This window comes from Oryzias latipes, chromosome 7 (assembly GCF_053564925.1).
Source record: "Oryzias latipes strain Hd-rR chromosome 7, Olatipes_Hd-rR_3.1".
In the NCBI taxonomy this organism is placed as follows: Eukaryota; Metazoa; Chordata; class Actinopteri; order Beloniformes; family Adrianichthyidae; genus Oryzias; species Oryzias latipes.
This window is the reverse complement of record NC_136243.1, coordinates 24,518,626-24,542,011: the sequence shown is the minus strand read 5'-3', so window position 1 is coordinate 24,542,011 and position 23,386 is coordinate 24,518,626. Positions and strand designations below refer to the sequence as shown.

Below are 23,386 nucleotides of genomic sequence, written 5' to 3'. Positions count from 1 at the left end.
TTAAGCTGGGCTGGGTATCTCAGCCAAACTACTGATTAGATTTGTATTTTTGAATCATAACTTTAAAATTGCATTTTGACTTCTCACTGAACATTCAATTTAAAATCAATTTATTTGTCTGATTTTTATTCTAAAATCAATGTTCGATTCATTTAAACTGTTGTGATTTAAACCAAAGTAAAACCTATAATAAACAGAAAATCTATTAAAATAATATGCTTTAACAAAAATTGCCTAATGCATTGTTAGGCCTGACGGGTTTCTACTTTGAAACACAGACCTTAGGTTAAAGTCTCTGATCATCTTTTCATTAATGTATAAAGTGTTCACGGTGGTCTTTCAATTATGATTATCCTGTTTTTAGCAAAAAAGAAAAGAGAAATTGATTTCTAGGTCATAGTTTCTGCAGAGCGACGAGTTCATTTGAAATTTGCCTCTGATTTCTGGGCGGGACTGTTGATGAAGAGCAACCCTGTCCTGTTGATGAGAGCTCGGAGCATGGAGCTTGTGACCTACCCAACGTGTTTTCTACGTCACAAATTAGGTATTTTTTAAACAGCTTTTCTTTTTTTTTTCACGGTTAGGGTAAGGAAATTTCTAAAATCGCAAATTCAATCTTAATTTTCTTGATGGATGTCCATCAGAAAAATGCCAGAAGAACATGTTAAAAACACAAAAAACTCAATTTTCACCTAAGTGAGTCTGTTTTGAGTTGTGGAATAGTAGTTAATTATCTTACTCAGGACAAACCAGTTTCTTTCATCTTAAAAATTAGTCAACACAGCAACTTTTCATGCACCATTTTCTCTCCCAGTTCCAGCACTTTTAACATGTGATTTTTATTTTTGTGAACAGCCTTTGCAGTTTCACAAGTTGAACACAGAGTGGCAGCTTTGGTCTTTCAAACGGCTTCCTGTTCCTTCTGAGGTGTTGGTAATGTTGCAAATTGCATGCGGCACATTTCCACTTCTCTCCTGTTTGTCGCGTCTACAAACCCTAAACCAAATTTTGCTGATGCCGTCTTGTTTGTTGGAGAGTTTTCAAACTTCGAGTATTGATTTTCTTTCTTGGGGGATGTGAGACATGCAGCGTTCACCTCTCACTGTCCTATGAGACTAATGGAAGTGTTGTGCTTTGAGTAACATGATCTCTTCACCCAAATGTTGGGTGCCATTAAAATAGCACAGGACGTGTTTCGCTTGAGTGTCTGTGGCTTTCTCACACGCAACATATATTTAACAAGACAATAGAAATGCATTATTTGGACAAGATGTGGAGTGAAGGTAAACTCTACCTCATGAAGTAATCTGTTACTGTGGAGGTGGGAGACGGCTGGATGGAGAGATATAAATGGAATAAACAAACAGACCACACAATTAGTGCTGAAAGAAGATTCTTCCTTCTCTTTGTTGTTCAGTTTACTGTGAATTACCCCCACCCTCCTCTCCGATGTCTGCACGCACAATTGTGGGTAAATGTCAGGCTGCACACAAAGTCACAATCTAGTCTCTGGACAATAAATGTTTAGAGAAAAATTTTCATATAAACTGTTTATTCCAACAAATATTTATTTCCGTGTGAGTCATTTTACACATTTTTTTGTTTGTAATAAATATGTTTTGCGTTATTTAATCTGAAAAAAAGGAATCGGTAGGTTATGAGGATAAAACGGACGTCTTGAGTTGAAAGAGCTCGTAAAGACATATGAAGGAATTACAGCCGAATGTGTGCTGTGAGGCAGAGTAAAGTAGCTTTGACAGAGGTGTAGACAACACTAGCTCCAGGGCCAGAGGCTGATGGGCTTAGTGGGAATCAGCAATGTGGAAAGTGGCGTCTTGGCAATGATTCTCGCATGGAGTCACACTTTTCTGTGCGAGTTGTTTTTCTACGCTTTAATGTCCCTTTTTTGGTAAAGTAGAAGAAGTTGTGGAATAGCCCTACAGCCTACAAGTCCTTTTTGGTGCTGGCCTCGTCTTCTTTTGCCGGAACGACAGTTTTTCTAGTTGATTCAGTGAGACATGTTTGATATGTTGCTCCTCCAGCTAAAACAAAGTGAAAATTCACTTTCTACCTTTTTAATCCACTTTGTCAACGTTCTTTTTCCAGTCAGTCAAACCTTATATGGAAAAAAATAGCCTTTGTCTTTGTTTCACATTAGACACCCTTCATCTGACAACAGAAGATCAACAGCCTGTCTTTTTCTTTTTTTTTGTCATTTCCATGTCAGGCGGCTTTGAGATGCATTATGTCACGCAGGAACAGCCACACAACGCTATAGCCTTCCTCCGCTTACAAATACTGCAAACAAAGTAGTCTTTTATCAGACAAAGTCTACACAAACACCTGTTTCAACTGCAGAGAAGAATAAGGACTACTTAGGTTTGTTGAAGTGTGAAAGCAAAGCCCACTTCAGGTGACGGGAAAACCTTTTGTGAGTGAGAGGAAAATAAAAGAAAAAGCTTGTTTGGATCAGCAAATTTGTATTCCACAAAGCATGAGGGGAACGCTTGTGCTGAATCATAATCGTGTATACAGCGAACACGTCTATTTATAGTAGAGGTAAGCCAAAAGAAAGAAAGGTGGATTAGGGAAAAAAGGGGTGCTTTGAAAGTCAAGATGATGCTTTCATGTTTTGTTTTATTTTGTCTCCTCCTCACACAGACGCCGGAGTTGGGTGTGCACGTTGCTTCCCGCCGACTTGGAATGAGCTGCAGCCTCAGCTGTGATCAGGTTTGTGGAGGGGTTTTCAGCTGAGCAATGCAAACACGCTGCTCACTAAAGTAAAGCTGCCGGCTCAGGGCGAGATTTATTCTAACTATAGTCAAGGCTGGAGGGGTCTGCCATTCTTCTGCGCCTCTGGCTGCGCTCTGTTGCAGACTTTAAATTTGTCGGAAAAGAGAAAATGCCCCTCTTCCTCTCCTTGTGAAAGCCCAACCAGGGGGTCATTTATTTCTTTCATACCCCATCGCAGACACACGCCTGGCAGGAAACTCTCCCCTGTTTAAAAATTCTGTAAGGAGACATGACCTTGAGTTTAGACATTGATCGCGCTTTCGCTTGGAAACCAGGAGCATTAGGACATTAACCATAAACAAAAACACACTGTCACCCAAGCTCATGGAAATTTGTGACCTATTCTGCAGAACATCGGTTATACTTTATGACAAGTGAGGGAGGATAGTGGTGACTGGGATCTTCTCCCCAAAGGAAGCAAGGCAGAGACCAAAGGAGATTGACTGCAGTAATGAGTCTATTTTTACCACATATTTAAGCTGTTGTGTCAGCAAATTTGCAATCTTTTGGAGTACATTCATTATTAAGTTGTTTGTGATGCTCACTAATGGCTATGCAGAGCGCATAATGTGCAGCTCCAGCTTTCCTAGCCTCTTACATCGATCTTAAATCAGGACACATCTGAAGCCTGACCGTCTATCTGCAGAATAATCACCTTTGGACTCTTCAACTTCCCAACAAGGGGAGGAAAAATACACAAATACTCCAGAAGGTTTGGGAGAAGTTCATCTATTTCCTGATACAACAAAGTGAGACATGGGACGTCGTTGCTGTAGTCTTTGGTTTGGCAGAAAATCAAAGTGGAGGGCTTGTGTCTGGGGAAGATATGCACAGTAGTGCGCAGGAAGCCCAAACACTGAGGGCACACAGAGGAAGAGGCGAGGTCTCCTTCAACTCGGTGTCGGGACACCTTAAAAGTATTCAAGTATTGTCTGAGACTCGCAGAGAAACTGTTCTGCAATGAGGGAACGTTGATGTTCTGGTTCAGTGTGACTGAACAACATTAAACAAAAAGACTCCACTGTTTAACATTAATCTGAAATGGACAGTTTAAACAGGAAACCCTGATCTTTTTTTTAAACATACAACATTTATACATTATCGACAGTGGCTTATATGGAGTACATCAATAAAAAAATGTCATAACATTAAGTTAATCATGCAGTGGCTTAGCTTAATACCTTATTCTTTTTACAGAATAAAATGCTGTTTACAAACGGTACCTGAATGACTGTAACAGGAGCATATAATGAATGGATGTAGAAAACTTTTATACAACAACAATAAATAAGAGGCTAAATAGAAAAAAATGGTTCACGATATGATATAGCCTAACATTTCCTTTAATGTCTGCTTTGATGGTAGCTCTGTCTAAGATTTATGTGGCTGAAATACAAAGATAATTATGATGGGGAATGCCCCTCTGAAAACATTCACATCACAGGCACTTAGTTTTCTCATGGGTTTCTTTCCCTGTGAAGCGCTCCATCTACAGAAGTTTGCTGTTTGATTTTCGTTGTTTATTTAAAACGCCTATGGTGAATTATTTGTGGGAGTTTGGTAATAGTTTCACTCTTAAGACTTGTGACGTTTAAGGAAATCTTTGGTTTGACTCCTTTTTTTTTTTTTTTTTAAACACTCTGGTGTGCAAGATGTAAATTCAATTTTTCCTATCACACATGTTTAATATTACATTATTAGGTCTATGAAGACTCTCATTCATCCAGATTGATTCCATCATAGTAGTAGGTTTAGGGGCTGTCATCTGGACTTAGTTTTTAAAGTAGAAGTGGTTTCACCTCTTGTCCAAGAGGCTTTGTCAAATCTGGAATTGACAAAGCCTCTTGAATAAGAAGTGAAACATCTTCTAACTAAAAACTAAGTCCATATGACCAGATGCCCCTAAACCTACTACTATGATTACATTATTAGTATATACATAGTTTTTCGTGCACATGGAATGTTGCTGGAAGTTTGTGTCTTCCCTGTCTTTAAAAACCCACTCTGATCATCCCAGTGGTCTTTCAATTATGATTTCTTTTTTCTTTTTTTCTTTTTTTTTAGCCAAAATCAAGAAACTTGAGCCAGTTTCCAGAACATAGTTTGGGCCAAGCACCAGTAATTCATTAAAAATTGGCCCCGCCACCCTTTCCATCACCCATAGCTGAGAGCACTCTGTTTACATTCTCTCTCATTTTCAGCCTCGTACACCCCCAACTTAACGGTGCAACAGAAATAGCAAGAAATATTGGAGTTATCCAGCCAGATTCAGTTTAGAGCCAGATACCAGCTCAAACAAGGAAAACGAAGAAATACATGGATCTATTTGTCTGCAAGTGGATGCACTGCAGTGAAGCAGAGTGAGAAGCTTGTGGCTTACCAATTGTATTTGCGATATCAAGCTTTTACAAATGAAATTTTTTTGTCTGCTCCTGATTCACATTGATTTAAATAAAGAAATACGACAAATTATTTAATATTCATTTTCTTAATAAATGTCCTCCATCATCAGAAAAATGCCACAAGAACATAAAAAACACCAAAGGATAATTTTCATCGGAATGGGTCTTTAACATTCTTTTCAGCTGCAAACATAATTTACTGTCAAGCCTTTTTTTTCTTCTGCTCTTCTTTACTGCGTGAGCATGTTTTATTTTTGTTGTTGCTCTGTGTTGATTCACAGTATTTCATCTCCTTTCTGGGTTGTATCTGAACTCTGCTGGATAGCTCCAAGAGGTGATCTCTGTCTGTAAGACTGGACCAAATAACCATTCCAAGCAAATGTCTCTAATCAGCCTCCTTTGATATAACAATTTTTGTTAACACTGTTAGATTTCAACTTTAATCTTTTACATTCATGGCTACCTCTGTCAGCTTTCTCAGTATTATGTCATTATGAAAAATCCTGTTGCTTAATTCTCTTCATCCTTGTGCATTAGACATGTCAATTGTTTTTGTTTTTTTTAATGTTTTTCTACGAGATGTCTTGCATTTCTCCTGCTCTGATTTGACTGTGTAGTTCTGAAGGTACAGCTTCAAGTACAGCAGTGCAAATCTCCTTTTTGCTGCACTGCGCAGGGTGTTGTCATCTTCAATGACAACTTCCCTCACTGCTAGGGTGAAGCATTTGGGTAAACAGAGATGTCCTGCTGACAGAACAGCTGTCCTTTGTTCCCATAAAACATCTGCTGGAGGTCAGTCTGTTCTTTTGCCTGGATCCTATCAATGGTGGGGTGGTAGCAACGCGTCCCTGAATCAGATGGGTCTACACCCATTCATTTTTGAGAGGTGTGAATGTTTCCATCTCGTGAGCTTGTCAGTATAGGTTGTCCTTGGTGGTGAAGGTGTGTGTGGTAGTAGAGTCATCGTGCAGGGAACCCCTTCGGCCAAGTCGTGACCGGCAGTGTAGAAGGTTCTGAAGCTCTCTGGACACACTGCTGGAAAAAGCTGTGTATATCCAAGGGTTAGTGCACGAGTTCAGACTGGCCAGCAGCATCAGGATGGTGAAGGCCACTCCTGTGGAGAACACAAAGATCAAAAAAGTGGTGCACAAACATGTTAAAGCCCCACTCCAATCGTCTTTTGATCTATTGTAAAAGCACTCCTAGTGGTCTTTTGCTTATAACTATGTCATTTTTGGCCCAAATCAAAGAATTTGGGCTAAAAAAAAGTCGTTTTCTAAGAGATCGTTTCTCCAGAGCAGCAGCAGTCCAATAGAAATTCCCCTCTTAGTTGTGGGCGAGACTGTTGGTGTGGAGTAAATCCACCCTCATTTCATATCATCAATTTATTTACACTTTCTCCCACTAGGTTACAACCCCAAGCTAACATTTGCGGTGCAACAAAATGGCGAGCAATATCGGATATATCCAGCCATATAGCTGAGGTAGACGTCAGATCGGACAAGGAAAATGAAGACGTACATGGATCTATTCGTCTACAAGGGATGCATCGGAATGGATGTTCACAATGATAATTGGAAACATCAGCATGTTGTAATCGATAAGATGGAAGTTCTGTGATGTGTGGGAGGGAGGGTGTGATGGGGGATACCACCACACACTCTTGTAGATGTTGACATAGTGGACGAACAGAGCAATGAGGTGACAGAAGAAAAGATTAAGCTCCAACAACAAGTTTTGATCCACTGACAGCTTTGGGATCTTGCAGTGCTTCTTAGGAACAACTGTTTGTGCAGCAAGTAGGGGGCAGGACATGCACGTCCCCAAGCAGGGAGCTTGTGGCCTGCCAATCGTAGTTTGTACATAACAACTACAATCTTTTTCAAATGGCAGTGGGAATTTTCAGTGCAGTGGGTCTTAAATATTCAGATACGAATGCCAAAAAAAGGAGCCAAGCTGAGGACAAACTCTTCAAAAATAACCATTTGTGCCCCCCCAAGAAATAAAAAACAAGAATGTGCCTCTTTTTAGACAATTAATAAGGCACATTCATGAGTATTAGTGTGGCTTATGTTGTCCCCAGAAATAGTTACAGAATTATGTCTCAGAGGGTTAAAACCTCATGTTTTCTTTTAAAATGTTGTTTTTCTGTTTTTGTTAAATTAGTGTGATGTTTATTTCACTAAACCCAAATGGGGACAGAAGATGAGAGCCCGGTATTTATTTTTGACCGACGCTGATAATGATCAGCTGTGAGTGTTTGTGTGTGGAGGTGCCTGCGATATAGGACCTATTCATATTTATGGAAACTTTCATGCTGTCACGCCTTGTGTATGCGGGGTTGCATGCACACAACACGCTCTGTCCCATGAGTCTACTTGTGATTTTAACTACGTGTGCAAGCTACTGGCACGGACCGCCGCTGATGATATGTCAACATCTGGCTACATTGCAAAACCAGCAGGACATCTCAACAGGGGTTTTTGTATGTCTTTAGCTTTAGATCAGAGGACACCCATTTTTATGCAATCGACCACGACTTAAAGCAGCAGTATACCTCTGCTTGCTCCATCACAAGCTGAAAGAACAAACAGATGCTATTTTTACACCAGAAATGTACAGGAGTCAGCTCCTAGTTGTGGGTCAGAACATACATTGTTTATGACCTTGTATTTCTTTTACAGTTACCTCATCACATCTCGAGCTTCTTCACAGAGGGATAAATTTTGTTTTGAATAAAATAGCTGCAATCAAAGGCTGCTATTACCAATCAAACCTAATTACTTAGGCTATTTCTCTCTGCCTGAAGCGAAAACTAGGTCAAAGTTGCTAATTGAAGGCAATTAAGTGCATTAAGTGGGGCGAGGAGTTGATCTGTTCTCTGGGAAAAAAAACAACAGCAGAAACCTTGTGTGTGCTTTTGGCTGACCTTGGTCTGGAGGGTTGGGATCCCAGGCTGCCCACAGCTGGACTATGAAGAACGGTGACCAGCAGATTGTGTACACCAACACGATGACAAGCGTCATTCTGATCGTCTTGGACATGGCCTTAGTGATGCTTGGAGGTGGGGTGGCTGGAGAGTGGGGGGGGGCATATTCAAGGGAGCAGCGAGGGGAGTTGGTGTGGGGCTCCTGGAAATCGGAGTTATGCAGCGTTTGCTGCTGGATTGGCGATGTTGTTGTCATGCGTTCACCACAACAGCTACTATACTGGAGAGCAGATGGTGCACAGTCATAACACTCCCCCACTTGAGCACTATTACTGTTATTGTGAGGATTATTATTTACACCCCTCAAGAGTTGCCCTTCACTCTCATCCATTGCTGCTTCTCTGGAAGTCTGTGTCTCCTTGGCACGCTCTTCCTCCTTCTTGAAGCCGTGGAAGCGAAGCAGGATGTCACTCTTCTTTACCTCAGCCATCACCGTCCTTTCTGACTTCAGGTAAATGTTGTTGTGAATCTCCCGGAAAATCCTTATCTGAGAGACACAAAAGAGGACGTTTTATGTAGGAAAGCAGCAAGCAGCACTCTGTTGCAGTTTATCTCACTCTGTCTTTTTGTGTACTCTGCTTTTCGCTTGACTACAGCTGGAATAGTCTCCAGCTCCCCAGTGAGGCAGAGCAGACAAAAATGGGTACAGAAAATGTATAGATGGAAAGAAATATTCAATCATTAATAAATGAGTTTTCTTAGAGCTGTTGATCAGCATCAATAAACCAGGTTAGATTTAACCAACATTAAATGAAAAGTTAGGGATTACCGGTATGTTAAATCTTGTTTATTTACCATCTTGTGTCATTTTTCTAAAGATATTGAAGTGAACAGCATTGTCTCAGTTGCTGATGTGTTCTGTTGTGATGTGTTTAGATTGCTGCACTGTATGAGAGATGAATGTGATTGGGTGAGTTTGAATGGGGGGCTCAAAGAGTGACCAAATATGCAGGGTAATGGAAGACTTTGGTGAGTGGATGAATAAATGAGAAAAAGTGTTATGGCAAATTTTTCTCTTTGTTGCTGTAACTGGTGTAGTCGTGGCCTACAGCAACTGTTCACCAGCATTAAAGGCTTTATTGCAGAGTAGGCTGTCTCTGGCTTTTATTATGTCCAGCCTGACGTTTCAATGTTTAGGAAGAAAAAAGCTACAAAATAAGTTATTAAAGGGACTTTTAAGTGTCTTATAATGTTCATTCGCAACGGGGGGGAAAAACCAAAGTGGTATTTTGATCTGTTCACACATTTTTTGAGTATTCCTCTAAAAACCTGCTCTGTGATGTGAGCACCAGCCCCATCCAACCCACGAAAAAGACCAGGTCCTCACATTTTGACATAGACCAGTGAGAACAGCCTCTTCCAGGAAGAGGCTAACACACACACCCACTTTCTCCGCTGAGCTAGCGGTGTTTGGTAAAAAGTCTTTCCTTTTATATGCACAAGATGCAGATCCATCTTTGCAAAAGTGTGGATGTTTGTTTTTGTGGGTAAAACACAGACAAGATGCCGAGGCCGACTCGTAAGTTAACGTCATGAAAAGGGCGGCACCCACAAGGAGCGAAAGCAGATGCATCAGAGATAGCCGTTTTACTTCCGGATAGGAATATTAAATGTTAAAATAACTCATATTTTATAGAATAATAGTTCTTTAGTGTGCCAAAGGTGATATATTATCATATACATGGATACTGTTTACTGTAAAAGGTTTAATAATGGCATGGTATAGGCACTTTAATAATTATTTAGTTAATAAATGATCATTCTATTTTACGTAAGATTACGGTGCAACAGAAATGGTGAACGATATTGAAGCTATCCAGCCGTACAGCTCAGACGATAAAATCCAAGACGTTAATGGGTCTATTTGTCTGTAAGTGGATGCACTGGCATAGAGCAGAGCAGGAATCTTGTGGCCTGTTGATAGTTTGTACGTTACGTCTGCAGGCTTTTTCAAATGGCATATTTTCATCTGCTCCCGATTAACCATAATTTCAATAAAGAAATACTCAGAAATGCAGTTTTAATCTTAATTTTCTTTTCCTCCATCATCAAAAATGCTTCAAGAAAATGTTCAAAACACCAATAACACTGTTTTTATTGGAGTGGGTCTTCACACAGGATTAAGCCTTTTTTTCAGACTTTTTTTATACTCTCAAAACCCCTCTTCCTGGTGTTTTTTTGTGTCTCTTTTTAATAATGAGAAATGTTTGGCACAGTGGTACATTCCATCTCCAGGCTTCAGCTTCACAGGGTCAGCTGCAGTCAGTGATGGACCTCCAAGAGCTGTTTTAATTAGAGCTATCTGGACTCTGGAGACATCCCTCCCTAAATAGAACAAAGCTGGTGAGAGACAAAAAAGTTTGCCTTTCAGCATGCCGCAAAACACCAACTGCAGTCCCCTCCCCATGGGTTAGTGAACAATAGTTGTCATATTCACACTACACTTCACTCCTGCCTCATGTGTCGTTATTGGACGATGTTCCTTTGAGCATGTAATCCTGTTATCAGTAGTGTGTGGATAGTGCAGAGCAGGGGCGGCGCGCCCAGCATCACCTGGCAGATGGTAATGATGAGGGCAGGCAGCAGGAACACAGCCATGGTCATCCAGGTGACGTAGGCTTTGAGCCCCCACGGCTCTGTGAAGTGTCCCCAGCACTCGAACTCTCCAGGAGCCACTTCAGATCGAGAGAAGATGAACACCTGACAGAGACAAACAAAAACAGCTTTGGAACACACCTTTCCCTCACCCAAACCATGTTAACCTCAACAAGCTAAAAATAAAGCAACATCTTGAGCTCCCCCCCTGTAGAAATAAGGGTGTGAACACCCTCTTGAGCTCTCACGTCCTATTTCACCATGTGTTGTTTTTGCGAGTGAGTGCTTGTTCACCCCTCCCTACCTGAGGTATGCTGAGCACTAGTGCCAGCACCCAGGCCACCATGACTGGGGTGTTCCAGCGGGACATTGCCCCGACACGGTAGGCCTGCAAGGGGCAACAGATGGCACGGTGCCGGTCCACCGTCATGGCGACTATCATATAAGACGAGGCGAACATCCCCACAATTTGTAAATACTTGACGGATCGGCAGAGAAAGTCCGGCCCCTGAAAACGTTCCGTAATGTCCCATATCAACTGGGGAAGAACCTGAACACAAGGAAAATAAATATATGCTGTCAAAATGAGTTACTGAGAACATATTGTAGTTTACTTTTTTATTAAAAGAATTGGATGGATGCAAGAGTATGACAATTCTTTACCAGCTAAAGTCATGTTCAGCTTTGCCCATTCTTATTCAAGAGAATGTCAACAAACCTCAACACTGCAGCGAATGACACACCTTATCTGAAATGTACATTTTTAAACACTTCAAAATAGTTCCAACAAACAGACTTACTTATTTAAAAGACATTTGTCATAAATTGCAATACAGCCTTTTGTAAATCTTGAACTGCAAATTGAAATACAGCGAGCATATTTAAAATTAAAAGGAACAATACATTCCAAGTTAGGATGTATGTTCTGTAAGTTTAATTTTAGCTGTGCACAAGCTAATGACAATACTTTAAATACCCGTTTCTGTGTCTTCACAATCATTTGAACTCTGAAAAACTTTTCTTAAATGTGAGGCCTGATTGAAATCTTTTTTCCAGAGTGACACATTTATCTAAGTTTAGTTGACCCAAAAATGCTGAAATGCCATGACAGATGCCCCAATTTAATAAACATTTCTCGTGTTTGGCCAAACAAAACTTATTAACTGTAAAATCTCCAACCATGTTTAATTGCAATTGCAATGTATAACTAAAAATCTTTTCTCAGAATCTACAGGGTCATGGCCATGTTGTATAAACTGCACGGCTGCTAGTTTGATAAGAATTAAGATACATTCTTTTATTTAACATACTTTTTATAAGCTAACATGCAAAAGGAATTATGGATGTTACTTGAAAATGCAATTTTCTTTTTTACTTTTTTTTTGCCTGCATCTCTGCAAGTGTTCTTTTGTCCTCAGTTTAAAAACAAAACTAAACATTTTTTAACAAAACACAAATTCTGTCTAACTATTCAGCTCTCTGCAAGGTTTTACACAAGTCTTTTGCTTCTCCCTTGAAGAGAGGAAACATGTTTTAGAATTTTAAAAGAAAGATCAGATTTGGCTTAATGCAAAAAAAAAGAGTGGAAACAAACACCTCATGGCTTATGAAGTCCAAATGTAGAAAAAGGAATTTCTCCACTGCTGGATAAGGATCTCAAGCCTCTAAATGGAACTCGGCTAATGGTTTAGTCATGACTCTCACCGTCCTAAAAACCTAAATCTACAAAAAATCTTTGGGGGAATCTCAAAGGAGCAGGCCATGCTCCAGCCCTGAATAGAGGAAGCCTTAAACTAAGTTTAATGATCCTTTTTTATAATTTTTGTGTATATTTGTGAAAAAAAAGTTTCCTGTTTGATTTTCTACAGTACCAGCTACTACACAAGTTTACTTCCTTTTTCCCCTGACCTCTAGCATCAACCTAGAGGACTCAGAGAACTGCTGCTCTATGGTTTTTTCTTTGTCTTTCTCTCACTAATGTTTACTCAATCTAAATGGTCACGCATGACCAAAAAGTGCTGATCCCAGCAGATCAGCACTTTTTGAGACACTTAAAGCAGCTTGTCCAGCACCAAAAGTCCTCATCATAAGCAGATCGCATATTTGCATGAATAAGAAGTTGATGATTTCCAGTCTTGTAGCCAGTAAGGACAAATATGTCTTACCTGAAACAGTGCCACCACCAGGTCGGCCACACACAGGTTCACCATGAACAGGTGCATAGGTGCATTGTGTTTCCTTCTCCTCAAAAGCACCCACAAGACAAAGCTGTTCCCAAGAGTGGTGAGGGCCAGCACTATGCCGAGAACTGCAATCTCAGCTCGAGCCAGGGTCAGGTCCCTTATCCTGGGCTGGGGCAGGGCGTGAGGAGTAGTGTTGGAGCCATTTTCTGCAAAGATCCCAAACAGGGATCCTCCACTGTGAGAACCGTTGAAGGAGTTCAGGTCAGACACGAAAAAGGAGGAAGAGTTGTTTCTGTCTGCGCTGTTCAGTGATGAAAGGCTTAAACCGTCCCAGTCTCTCTCCACATTGATGCTTTCCATTCCTGCAAGTCAAACAGAGGGTTCATTTTAGAGCAGCCTAACATCTAATTTTGGCCAAACAGCAGCACACAATGACCGATACAAGAATTATGTGGTCCAGACATAAAGACTGTGTTTGCTAGGATTTGGTCACTTCCAGGTATCAACATAGTCATTCTAATTATCTGTATTCTGAGTTATCATATCAGCTTAAATCTGTTTCTTAAATTTTATTATTGTAATTCTGTTGAAAATTCAGGATCCTGTTTTTTTTTTTCTTTTTGTATAAATAAATGTTGATGCAGGGATTCTTCACGAGCCCCCTTTGTGCATTGGTTACAGACCCTAAATAGATTCTGTTGTGTAACTTGATGAAATTTGACTCAAAGTAATAAAAATAGACACTATGTCAATCACACTGCCATGTGAATACCATGCGTTGGTGCTCTCTCTGAATTTTATGAGCTCTCTAGTCATTCTGTTTGTCCATCTCTTAAAGTTTCCCCTTTTTTGATGCAACTCAAGCCTGGTTTGTTTTCTTTTTCAAACATTCTCAAAGTTTGATCTGACAGCTTTCCACTCGATCCCACCAATTTCATTCAGTCACCTCTGCACCCAAAAGCGCTCTCATCCCATGCTTACCCCCCAACATTCCTGTTTTCTCTTGAGTTTGTTTCCCTTTCTGCAGCGTTTTCTCAGCATCAAGCCACTCCTTTCCTCTCCCCATGCCATGCTCAGTCACGATCTCAATACACTTTTTGTTTATTTTCTTAGCTTCTAAATAAACGTCTGAAAAGAACAGAAAGTTGATAGGACTGAGACGATAATTTAAGAAAAGCAGTCGATGCAGTTGCTGGGGGACAACCTTGCTTAAAAATACTCTGTAAAGAGGGAAGTCTGTGAGGAAAACAAGACGAGCATAGAACGGCAAATAAAGAGTTTGTAAGAATCTGAAAGATGGTTGGAGATTTCTGAAGAATAATGTGCCATCATACAGAGCTAATATACATTTGATATTTATGCATGTATAGATAAAAGGTTGAAAGACATGCAGCAAGATGAGACATGTGACCAAAATGCCAGTAACAGCATCATCTTTTATGGGAGTTGGGAGTTTGGGATGGCAGATGATGTAAAACATCCGGGGTTTATACAATGTATTTCGATGGCTGTCGAGCAGGACAGCTGGTCTTCTCTTTCTGCTAGGGTAGACGTGTGGGTGAAAGGATCTCCGCAAAATCATTTCTCAGAACCACAGGCGGAAATCTTGGAGGAGACCACACACACACAAACACACACATTGGAAAAATCCAGAGCTTCTCCAGAGCCGATCGGAGAGCTGATCTCTACCTTTTCCTTTATGAATTATGCACATTCAGAATTGTTAATAGACAGTGGCTGTTGTGCTGAACATTGTGTCAGACTGCCCTGGGTATGGAAAACACATTAAGCTTATTTTGCAAAACAAACGGTTTAGATTCAGTGGGAGAGGTGAAAAAGTCACAAAGCCTGAAAAGTCTGAGACTTTTGAAAAAACAGCACAAAAGATACAACAGTTACCTTGTCAGCATTTCCTCTTCAGAATTTGTATCTACTTTCAATACCCTTACCCCCAATTTCTATCAATTTTGTTCTTCAGAAGTATGGATCAAAGGCTTAGACATTTATTCCTTATTTATTTGTGTCTTCATCTGGATCTCAAAAGTCTTACCCTCTTTTATGTAGCTATAGCATAATTACAGTGATCTTGTGGACCTTATTACCCCAAACTAATCTTATTTTTCATGTCAGTAACCCATGTGATATCTGATGCAAAATCCCTTTAAATCTGTGGCTCTGGGCAGTCATCTTGTGATAGAGAGTTATTGATGGGAATTCAGAGAATAAGCATTATGTCAAATGTTAGCTGGAAATCGTATTAAGTGAAATAAAAAACAAAACAAAACGTTCACTGATAAGGATGACTCAAGATTTTTTTTATGAAATAATTGTTTTTTCTGCTAAATTTTGCTTTGCATCCTAGAAACAAGATACAATATCACAGTTAGAGAAACCTATGCAAAACCACATCCCAAAAAAAAAATCTATTTAAGCTGAGGCCGCACCAGCCTGCAGGACAGTGTTTAATGTATTCTATGCACAATACATCAATTCTATACGTCCAACAGGCTCAATGTAAAGCCCAAATTCTTCCATCACACTATGCTGGATAGATTATAAACACAGCTTTTATCACTTAGTCCTCTACATTGCTTCTTTTCTTTACTTTAAAGCTTTCACTCTGATTAATGATGGAGTGCAAATACCCCCCTCCCCAACCTTCACCACCAGCCTCTTCTTTCTTTTGCAGAATGTGCAGCTCTTCTTTCCCATGTCCTTCTCTTCTTGCTACTTCTTTCTTCCAGCACACGGGACTCACAGGGATTCAAATGTGATATAAACATCTGCATTTTTGCCTGGAAAAATCTATTCACTGACAAAATGTTTTAATGTTTACCACAGTCGGTCACTTTGGTAATACACAAAATCACGTTTCCTCCACGGCTTCATCATGGTGTTGATTAACTTTGGAGGTGTAAGAAATCTGTTGCATATTTTGGCAATTCAAAAATAGTTGAAGCGTGAGGAAAAACTGGATTGTTCCTGAAAAAAAAATGCCTGACCTGAAGAATTTTTTTGCCAAATAAATTTGTATTTAAGTTTGCAGCAAATGTCTTTATAGGCAACAAGAAAGTAATTCAATTCTAAATAGAAGAAAATATTTTCTTTTTCTAAATTGTTTCTTCTCATGAAACAATACAGGTGTTATTTCATATATTTTATTTTTATTGGGTTATAAAAAATAATAGCTCACATTGCTTTTAATATCATTGAACAATCCTTAAAATAAAATAAAAAAAATCACCTCTTATCTAATCTGTTCATAAATATCTCTGCTTGAAACAAATATTGCATGAGCCCCTGGTCCGCTAATGTGCATTAAAGCTCTGAAGCCTTCAGGAGATGAAACGGAAAAAAAAGTGGCAAAACAAACCCAACAGAACTGTTCAGCAGCTGAAATCCTCCTAAAAAGACAGGGATTGTTTATTTTTCACAACAGCAGCATTTAAGTTGTCAGTTTTCTAATGTTTGCAGTGGGGATGAAACACAGCTGTTCACATTTTCCATTTATTTTTTTAGAATTCGTCAACTATATGTAAAAACGGGAGCCAAGTTTTGATGTATAAACCATTTAGTTTGATTTTTATACAATTGCCAGAATCACAAATCCTTTTTTAAAGCAAAGATCTGTGTTTTTTCTTTAAAAATAAGTCTTAGGAAACAAAAGATGTCCAAAAATAATAATGAAAGTTTACTTTTTCATGTAAAGTACACTGCAGGCCATAGAATCGAATTAACTTTGCTGTACTAGTTACTGTTTATCATTGACGTGCAACCACATCAGTTCTGTCTTCAGGTCTTTTCACTGCCTTCCCTTAAACAACAGACTCGTGTAAACGTGTCTCCATGGCTCATCACCAAAGTACATCTCTGACATGTTGGCTCCTTATTAGCCATCTAAGACTCTGGGAGGCTCAATGATTGGACTTCTGCTTTGCTCAGTGTCCGATCTAAACAGAGTGAAGCTGCATCTCAGTTTGACACTGCTGGAACTTTCTTTCTTTTTAGTCAGATGATGTCCAAGTTCAAGCTGAAAACATTTCATTTTAGATCAGAGTGTTTTTAACTGCACTACTCTTGTCTAATCTTGTTTTAGAGTCATTAAAAAAAAGATTTATGATCTTATCCTTTTAGTTTTAGAGATTTAGTTGTAATTTGACTTTTTTTTGAAGCACCTCACCTTGTGTACGAATTGTTTATTTATGTAAGGATCCCTATTAGTCCTTACCAATAGAAAGACTATTCTTTCTGAGGTCCACTTCTAAAAATACATACATTACTACAACAATTTTGAATAATGTCATGTTTAAGTACTTCAAAGATTCGAAGAAACATTCATTCAATTATTCATCTTCTTCCGTTTATTCCCACTTATTACTCCCACTTATTCCGTTTATTCACGGGCTGCCGGAGCCTATCCCGGCCACTAGTGGGCGAAGGCAGGGGGCATCCTTATGACCTCATACACCCTGGACAGGTCGCCAGTCTGTCGCAGGGTAATTCGAAGAAACAATTGAGGCAAAGCAGTACAATGTATGAATTTTCAAAAATGAAAGATAAATCAGTTATTTAATGTAATTTCATTATGATTGCTTGATTTCTTAAGAGTAGCTTTAAATTACTATGACCGCTGATCACAAATATTTCTTTCTTTTTTTTTTTTTTTAAACTTGTTCTGTCCAACAGCTGAGCAGACAGATTAGAGCTGAAGGATTTTTGTGTTGGACAGGTTTTACTATCACAAAAAGAGGTTATATAGCTTCAAGAAACTAGAGTGTAGATTTGTATAAACCCCTTTTTTTCGTATTATTTTTTATTTATTTGTTACATTTAGTGTGTGTGGGGAGGGAAAGGGGAAGAATGTGAGGGGAGGGTGGAAGAGAGTAAAAGGAAAGAAAGGTGAAAAGGTGGGGGATACAAGCACTGATTTGACTAAGTTATTAATTTAAGCTGTAACAATTATACCAGATCTGCTGGAAAGACGAATGTTACATCCAAGGTGAAAATCTGACACTAAGATGAGCGGAAAAAAATCTGTCCATCAATACACTGTAGGTAAGGAGGAGGGATGAAGCAGACAGGGAGCAGTGTGGCAGTGTGCACGTGCACGTGGGGGTGGAGATACATGCATGCTGCCGACGTGAACCGTGTGTTCATTAAGGGAGCCAGATCCTACCCAGCCAGACCAGGAGAGGGGAGGAGAGCCCCCCAGGCCAGAAGCCCCCCCAGCATCCGGACCCAGGCAGCACGGGAGGGGAGGAGGAGGGGACGCCCACCCCACCAGCCAGGCACAGAGAGGGCCCCCCTACAGGGGCCCCCCCAATGCCCAGAGGCACAAGCGAACCCAGTGTCCGGCCCCCAGGCCACAAGTCAGGAGCGTTTAGCCGTACCAGGCGGCAGCCATGGAGGCCACCGGGCGCCGGACACCGAGACAAAGGCCAGGGACGAACCCAGGGCCCCCGGAACCCATGAGCCGGCCACCACCCGACCGGCGCCCCGTCTCCGCAAGCCAGCCCAGGCACGCGACCTAAGCAACCCAGGGATCGCCCCGCACCCACAGCCACCCCCCATAACCCTACAACCCTACACACTACAACGCCCCCCCCGCCATAATATCTGAGCCCCCCTCCCCAACCCTCTCAGTGCCCTCCCCTCTCTGTGATGCGGAGGGGATTACAAATATTTCTAAAGGCAGCATATTCCAAAATGCTCTATATGTAGATGTTAATTGTATTGCTTTCAGAATCAGAATCATTTTTTTGTCATTACAATTGTAAATTGCAATGAGATTTGAGATTTGTTTGTGGTAAAGGAAGAGTAAAAGTAACAGAAGGTCTTCTTGTGTTAAAACCATGTCTATTACAAGTGGGCAATAACTGTGAGAATAAGCTTGCAATGTCCAGTTTTTATGTGCAGACATAATCCGACTACACACAGGTCTGTCATTGACTTTCAGACCAGTTTATATTAGTCTTAAAAAGACAACCTAGAGCCAGTCTTACCGCCCTATTCCGCACCATCTAAAGTTCATCTGTATACCATGAATTGTGCTATACAGATAAACCTGCCAAACCTTAATTACAAATAGCTTTTTCACAATTATTTCATTAAGAAAAAAGGAAAAAATATTTTATTTCAGGATAATACAGGATCACACAGGGGCCGAACTCTTACCGTGTTCTCATTTGGCAACTATCAGGTGCTTGCACACAAGGTGCTGCAATCTAAGCCTGATTAAAGATCAGTCACTGTGCTGCATGTCTTGATTGTGCTTGTCTGTGCTTTGATTAGATTCTGTTGATCTGACTCAGTCAGTTCAATGGGACCTTTCGGTCCTCATTAGCAGCACAGCATAAATCAGAATAACACATCATAAATACTTCTACGAATCTGCATTTTCTTTTTTTTTTACTTTTTCATTTCTCCTTCCAACCTCTTATCTCCACCTCTCACTGCATCCCTGGATTTGTTATGTCACCAGTCTAACAGCCTGTCTAACCTGTCATCAAAGTGCCAGATGATGTGCTATAAATATATATAAATTTTAGCTGGATTCAGATGAAATTTCCATTAATGAACTTTGTAAGAGAAGACATGGTTTTTTTTTTCCCTTCAAATCCTAGACGGGTGAAGATGAGCATAGAAATTGAGCTCTTTACAAATATTTTCTGATTCTGCTTCCCTCAACAGACCAGGATACTTTACACTTTAATCAATAGCTTCTTATACAATGTAGGCTCACACGAGTCACATGGTCCCAACAGCAAAGCTGTTTTTCATTCCGGCTGAGTCCTGAACCCTCAGAAAACATGTTTTTTTGTTTGATCACCCTTGTATCGGTAAATTAGATCTCTGCTGGCGCACATACTGGCGTGGCAGAAGTTTACCTTCTGGATGCCTCGGTTCAATAACATCAGTTCATATTTATGCATTCCACTTTTCAGCAGCACCGGCTGTACTCATTAAAAATCGGATTAAGCGCTCTCTATTGTTGATTCCTTCCTGCATGTCATCTCTGACACTAGCTGCAGTTGGGTCTGCCCCAAACAAGCCATTAAACGTTAATTATGAGTGCCACTCCTCATTGCACACAGCTGTAAAGTCATCATGTACCCATATCTCAGTCATGGTTGGCTGCGGTGCTACTTCACAGTTGTTTTCTCAAACATGGAGGTGATTTTGTTTTTCCATACCCGGGTCATGGAGCAGAACTCATAAAGTTTGCTTTTGAAGAAAGTCCAAGTCCTCTTATCATGCCTGCTTCATCAGATCACTGTCAGTTGTCTTTGATATGTATCATTAACCAGCCTACTACAAGCAAGCCTGGGCTTTACATAAAAGTAGGAGATCACACGAGTGATGTGAAATTCAGAGTATTCTAGTAAAATGGAAGCACCCTGCAGCGTCAGAAAGAGGTCTGCAGGTTTGTAGCCGATGGATCTCACAACAAGAGGATTCCCTGTTAGAAACCAGATCAAACTGACTATGACAATGGTGTTTGTTTTTTCCTGTAAGAAGCTGCGGTTAACGTTGAGATTTAACTGCAGGAAAAATAGTTGTAATTTTAGAATAATTGAAAACACACAAGCTGTAAAAAGTCAGTTTTCTGTTCCCCTTCCCTGCCGGCAAGTGGTTTATTGATCTAACAGACAACCCAGAGAGATTCCTTTAATTGATTAACTCATGTCATATGTTTGGAAACTGACAAAATTCTAGTCCAAAGACACAAGATACATCCCAGATGATTCTGTGATTATTTTTCTGCCTGTCAAGGAAATGAGAGTGTTGTAATGATCAAATTGGTTAAGTTAATCACCTTTAAGATAATAAATAGGGTTTTAATAATGCCAACTTAAGCATAACACACTTACAATCATCTAATATTAGATAACAAATCTCTTCTGTCATTTAAAGAACCTTTGATTTTCCTTTTCAAACACTGCCAGGACTCGTTCAAAGACAAGAACACAGACCAGTTCCCCGTGTCAGAACGTTCTCACTTACCTTGTTGTCAGTGCATGGTAGCCTTTCACATGTCTGTCCTTTCCTCTGCCTCTGTGCAGGACAAAGCAGCAAGAGGCGGCATTATTGCAGTCCATTAATATTACATGCAGGATCGGATCACATTAACAACAACGGCTTCATTGAGCTTTTTTAAGTCCATGAAAACACTCGGGCGACCGCATTCTCTGTTAGGTTCAGCCACATAAATCACTAAAAGATGGCACAGTCATATGTGCTTATCAAATGTTTTTTTAACATGATGTTAGCCATATCGACTCTACAACTGATGGTTGAGGAAAAGGAAAAAAAATGCCATAGTTGTTGCCTCTGTGGAATATTCCAGTTTTTCAAATCATTTGTATAACGAATAGAAAACCTGCTGAATTTCATTTCACTGTGTGTAGTTCAAGTGGAACCATTTAAAAAAATGTATTTTTTAAATAAAAAAAAGTTATTTTTTAAATTTTGCATACTAGAAATATAAATAATTTATTTGCCACAAAAACATGATGCTTTACTCTTAAAAAAAAAGGTGAAAAAAGCATATCTAAACGTTTTTGATCACATGTAAAAACGCAAAATTGAGAATAACAAAGTATATCAATCTGTTTCTTTACAGATCTGGATAGGATAGGAGAAAGTTAGAGAAAATAATGAATTGTGTTAAACTGATAGAAACTCACAAACAAAGCTTTACAAGCTTCTGCAAAAAAAAAAAAAAAGACGTTTATCTGCCAGATTGTAAAACAACAATCTTTTTTCAGATCTAGAGTGACATCTCACGGTTTTGAGACATTTTAACCAGCGCAAAAACAATATTCAATTAATCATAATTTACAGATGTAGCAAATAAATTTACTTTAATTATTACACATTTTTGCTATCAAACTACAACAGGAAAAAGAGAACTCTTACCTGATATTTACTTCAGTGTCTTGGGATTTTTGATTGACATTTTTCCAAAGACATCCACTTCATAGTAGTGCTTCCATGTCTGAATGAAAAAAAAGCCTGGCAACTTTTTCTTTTGCTTCCCAAAAGTTATGCAAGGTCTGCAAAAAAAACCTTTAGAGACGTCCGTATTACATGATTTTAATATAATCCATTTAAAAGTGATGCGTGTGCCAAGTCCTTCTGCATCTCCATGGGCTTTTTCAACGTGCCGTGCCTTCAACACCACCAGCAGAAATGGATTTCAGCTCTGACTGCTCCCCCACCCCATCTGTCCTCCGCTATCTCCTCCTCCTGGGTCAAACAGCCTGTCCTCTAGGATTGAGGGTGGGGCCAGCTGCCATGTGCAGAGGGAGGATGTAACATATACCTACAAAGTGCATGAGACACAAACACACAGGAACTACTGCATTTAAGTGCGACTGTGTGTGTGCACTCCATATGTGTAAAAATGTGTTTCAAACAGTGTGTTTGTGAAAGAGTGGCACACCCAAGGGAAGGTTAGGAAACTACTTGCCCAGCTTGGTCACCGTCTCGCATCGCTGTAATGATTTATGCCTTGCGTGAGTTGCAAAAAGCCAACTGGGTTGTGTTTTATTTGCAAGCTTTGGCCTGTTTTGTGCCCCATTCCATATCTCCTTTGTTGTTGGAAGACAGGAGCTGGAGTACTCTCACCTCACATGGAATGCTGATTGGCTGAATCGGCCTGGCTTGCAGCAGGTCACACCCTTGAAATGTGCGCCGAAGGTTACACCAAAGAAAATGTTGTTTATCAGTTTCAGTGTCGAGTCTTGCTCCTCCTTACGCATGAGGCGGTAAGAAAATATTGTTGGCATGCGTGCAAACACTCCTGTGTGCACAGTGGGGAATTTGTTAATCTGTGTGCTCACACACCTGGACAGTCATAAATGAGCTCATACATGGACTGAAACACAATCAGGCAACAAGCAAAACTGGGATTCGTGTGAGTAAATTAACAATATTGTCTTTGTTTCCTCCTGCAACTCAAATTAGGAAGAATAACTTTTTTCATTTAATTTTTTAACTTGGATGCCATCAAATCAGATCCATACGCAACAAGAACAGGATCATAAAGACAATGTCCCTCCAACCCCAACAGTTATGATACCTACTGAGGCTGGACTGTCCCTTAATGTCAGAGATAATGACCCTTTTTGCACTGGTGACACCAAGTTCACATCAGATGTCTTAATGTCAGACCATTCTGTCTTCATCTGAGGAGAAGGGCCTACAACATCTGGCCATTCTCCCACATGTTGGGTCTTATTTTCAGCCTCTTTTTGTGCCAGAAATAAAAATGACAGCTGTTTCTCTTTGAGATAGGGTCCCCTGTGCAAAGACCTCTCCCAGACTCTGCTCTGCGACTCTTTGCTTATACAGAGGTGTTGACAAATACAAAAAATCTTGCAGTGATGCTGCATGAATCAAACATGCAGCCACTCAGGAGC

The 23,386-nt window shown here is 40.1% G+C and overlaps 1 protein-coding gene across 2 annotated transcripts; it reads right to left on the bottom strand.

Moving 5' to 3' along the window:
* Positions 1 to 5,253: 5,253 nt before the first annotated feature.
* Positions 5,254 to 22,769, bottom strand: avpr2aa (arginine vasopressin receptor 2a, duplicate a). Of its 2 annotated transcripts, XM_078949486.1 has the most exons (8): positions 22,593 to 22,769; positions 21,882 to 22,287; positions 20,967 to 21,017; positions 12,945 to 13,324; positions 11,084 to 11,329; positions 10,738 to 10,884; positions 8,125 to 8,671; positions 5,254 to 6,309 (listed from the first exon to the last, which is right to left on the bottom strand). In XM_078949486.1, the coding sequence occupies exons 4-8, from the start codon at positions 13,320 to 13,322 to the stop codon at positions 6,110 to 6,112; spliced, it is 1,518 nt and encodes a 505-aa protein (XP_078805612.1). In that variant the 5' UTR covers positions 13,323 to 13,324; positions 20,967 to 21,017; positions 21,882 to 22,287; positions 22,593 to 22,769; the 3' UTR covers positions 5,254 to 6,109.
* Between the last annotated feature and the right edge of the window lie 617 nt (positions 22,770 to 23,386).